Consider the following 3,594-nt stretch of genomic DNA (forward strand, 5'->3'; position numbering starts at 1 on the left):
TATCTTCAAAGATAAACAATTATTTTGATGATTGGATGCTCGGTACTCATTTACAGAGTATAATGTAAGTCAATGGGGAACTCAAAGTTATTCTGGAAAAATGCTCCAGTTCCTCATTGACTTCTTTTATATACTGGCTAAACGAGAACTTAGGACCTGAGCAACAAAGTGCTCATAAAGAGCACCCCAACGTCCGCACACTGAGCACTGCATTCATCACTATTTGTGATTCTTTATTAATCCTTATGTACAGTAGATATCAGTGAAGAAGCAGTGATGGTTAATGATGATGATGAGCAGCCATGTCCGGAATTGCTTGGTAATTGATTGAACACTGAGGTGCTCAGGAAGTCACGGTGCTTGGGAAAGCATTGTGGGTGCTCGGATTTGATATTGCTGAAACATCAAAACATAATAGAGATTCACTTCTCTGAATGACTCTAACTGGGGGTAAAACTAATGTTTTTAGATGTAGTGTGTCCCAAAAAAAATCCTGACCTCCTCCCAGAAATGCTGTTTTTGGCTGACTGTATGTGTGGGAGAGCCGAACTGTTCAATCATTGACTTCCATTAAACTCGTTACTCATTTCAAACCGATTCGAGCATATGACTAGCTCGAATTGAGTAGAGCACATTCAAGAATCGTAGTGTTCATTCATCATTTGCAGCACCAAATCACCAAACACTGTACTAGTTGCCCATCATTACTGATGACTAACGATGGGCAAGCAGTACAATGCGTGGTTCTCAAAATGTTGAATGGTCACTGCGATGCTCAAGTGGTGGTCAGAGGTGGTCAACTAATTTTTGAATGTAGTCTCATAATAAAGGAGTAAAACAAGATTCAGTTTTGCCAATTTTTTGTAGTTTTTGGGAATATTGCGGTAAAACTATATGGCGGGCTTTACACGCTGTGACATCGCTAGCAATTGCTAGCGATGTTGAGCGCGATAGCACCCACCCCCATCGCACATGCGATATGTGATGATTGCTGCTGTAGTGAACATTATCGCTACGGCAGCTTCACACGCATATACCTGGTCGGCGACGTCTCTGTGACCGCTGAACAATCCTTCCTTCAAGGGGTAGGTGCGTTCGGCGTCACCGCGACATCACTAAGCGGCCGGCCAATAGAAGCGGAGGGGCGGAGATGAGCGGGACATAACATCCCGCCCTCCTCTGTCCTTCCACATTGTCAGGGGAGTCATTTAAGGAGATGTTTGTCGCTCCTGTGGTGTCACACACAGCAATGTGTGGTGCTGCAGGAACGACAAACAACATCGTATCTGCAGCAGCGATATTATAAAAAGGAGCGACGTGCCACTGATCAATGATTGATGCCGTTTTTGCGATCAGTGATCGTCGCTCCTAGGGTTTAGACGCTGCGATGTCGGTAACGGTTCCGGATGTGCGTCATTAACGATGTGACCCCGACGATATATCGTTAACAATGTCGCAACGTGTAAAGCCTGCCTTAGTCTAAACATTTTGACTAGTTTTTTGCTCATCTCTCAGAATTCGCATGAACTGAGTTTAAGTGTGATCTGAAGGAGTGGTAATGCTGGAGACTTGATGACCTTGTGGCCTGTTCATTAATTGTTTGGAGGGAAGGCTGTGCTATATGGTGTTCAGGCATGAGAAGCTTATTTAAGGCCTGAGGTGTTCAGCAAGATGTGCAGTTTAATCAAGATGTTTAGTATGTTGCTTGAGGTCCTTGAGGTTAAATTTCTGCATTTAGCTACTATAGAGCTACTAAGGAGGAACAACCATCAATGTTGGAAATAATTTTGTATAGCAAACAAATTGTGGAGTAGAAGCGAAAAATAGGGTCTTTCCTGGTAAGCTAACAAATATTAAAAGTGCCAGTCACAACCTCTAATTTCACGTATAAAAATGGCGACAGCCGCAGCATCGAGTGGAAGTGTAATAGTGTATAGGAGAAATCAGGGATGTGCCGCGCTATCACCAAGTAAGACGATGTTACTTATTTAATCTCTTTATTCTTTGTACAGGTCAACACATTTCAGAGATTGCTGTCTTCTTCATCAGGACATCAAGGAATAGTACCATACAACAGCATCATAACAGTATCTGTTCTTTGATGTCCTGATGAAGGAGACAGCGATCTCTGAAACACGTTGACCTGTACAAATAATAAAGAGAATAGATAATTAACATTGGCTTCCTTGGGAATTACTTTTGTGTTAGAGATAAGGTGAAAGGTTTGAGTACTCTGTGCTTGTTCCATTGAACCAATGATTTTATATTTTTATTTAGAAGAACAATCAGACCACAGTCTCAGAATTTTTCCTGTTAGGATTTCAAAACAGCCAACATTTAACTACTTTCCTGTTTTCTCTTTTTCTGGTGGTTTACTGGGGGACAATATGTGGGAATCTCCTGATCATCACCCTGGTGTCCACCAGCAAGAACCTCCACACTCCGATGTACTTCTTCATCTCACAACTGTCCATCAGTGACATCTTGTTGGCCTCAGATACTGTCCCCTACATGCTACACATGCTACTGGACAATGGAGGATCCATTACTTTTGCTGATTGTATCACTCAGTTTTATTTTTTTTGTGTATGTGAAATATTTGAGTGTTTCCTCCTCACGGTGATGTCTTACGACAGATATGTGGCCATCTGTAATCCCCTTCGTTACACCACAGTCATGACAAGTGACCGCTGTGTGATATTAGCCGCCATGTGTTGGATGTTGGGTTTTTCTATTACACTTATGTACTGTATAACGATATCGATGCTGACCTTCTGTGGACCAAACATCATTGACCATTTTTTTTGTGATCTTGTTCCTTTATTAGAACATTCCTGCTCTGCTACTTACATTATTGAGCTAGAAGTCTTTATAATGTGTTTCCCAATACTCTTCATCCCTCTCACAGTGATTATTATATCTTATATTAATATTATTGTCACTATCTTGAAGTTTCAATCTAATGTAAGTAAACAAAAGGCCTTTTCCACCTGTAGCTCTCACCTCATTGTAGTATCTATATTCTTTAGTACTCTATTGAGTGTTTATCTTTTCCCAAAAGGAGAACAGACACTGTACTTTAGTAAAATCATATCACTTCTATATACTGTTTTCACTCCATTGATCAATCCAATAATATACAGTCTGAGAAATAAGGACATCAAAAAATCTCTCAAGGAAATAATCAAATAATTTGTACTTGATGACAATGATATATTAACATCTACATAGAGTTACATAAATAAAACATATTTTTTTAGGCATTTGGAACACATGGATTATTTTACTACTTATTAATAGGAATGAGAGAACCCAAACTGTATAGTTGGAGTCGTGGATTATTATTATTATTATTATTATTATTATTAATTATTAGAGCGCCATTTACTCCATGGCGCTTTACATGTGAAAGGGGTGTACATAATAGGTACAGGTACAATAATCATAAACAATACAAGGCGCAGTCAGGTAAAGGAGGAAAGAGGACCATGCCTGTGAGGGCCCACAGTCTACGAGGGATGGGTGAGGATACAGTAGGTGAGGGTAGAGCTGGTCGTGCGGTGCTGTATCAGACTGAGGGTTACGGCAGGTTGA

General features: G+C 40.5%; 1 protein-coding gene across 1 annotated transcript; it reads left to right on the forward strand.

Annotated features, from left to right (window-relative positions):
- Positions 1 to 286: 286 nt before the first annotated feature.
- Positions 287 to 3,192, forward strand: LOC142302897 (olfactory receptor 1500-like). The gene is made up of 2 exons (XM_075344003.1): positions 287 to 319; positions 2,278 to 3,192. The coding sequence occupies exons 1-2, from the start codon at positions 287 to 289 to the stop codon at positions 3,190 to 3,192; spliced, it is 948 nt and encodes a 315-aa protein (XP_075200118.1).
- Positions 3,193 to 3,594: the final 402 nt, after the last annotated feature.

Source organism: Anomaloglossus baeobatrachus, chromosome 4 (genome assembly GCF_048569485.1).
Source record: "Anomaloglossus baeobatrachus isolate aAnoBae1 chromosome 4, aAnoBae1.hap1, whole genome shotgun sequence".
NCBI classification, from domain to species: Eukaryota; Metazoa; Chordata; class Amphibia; order Anura; family Aromobatidae; genus Anomaloglossus; species Anomaloglossus baeobatrachus.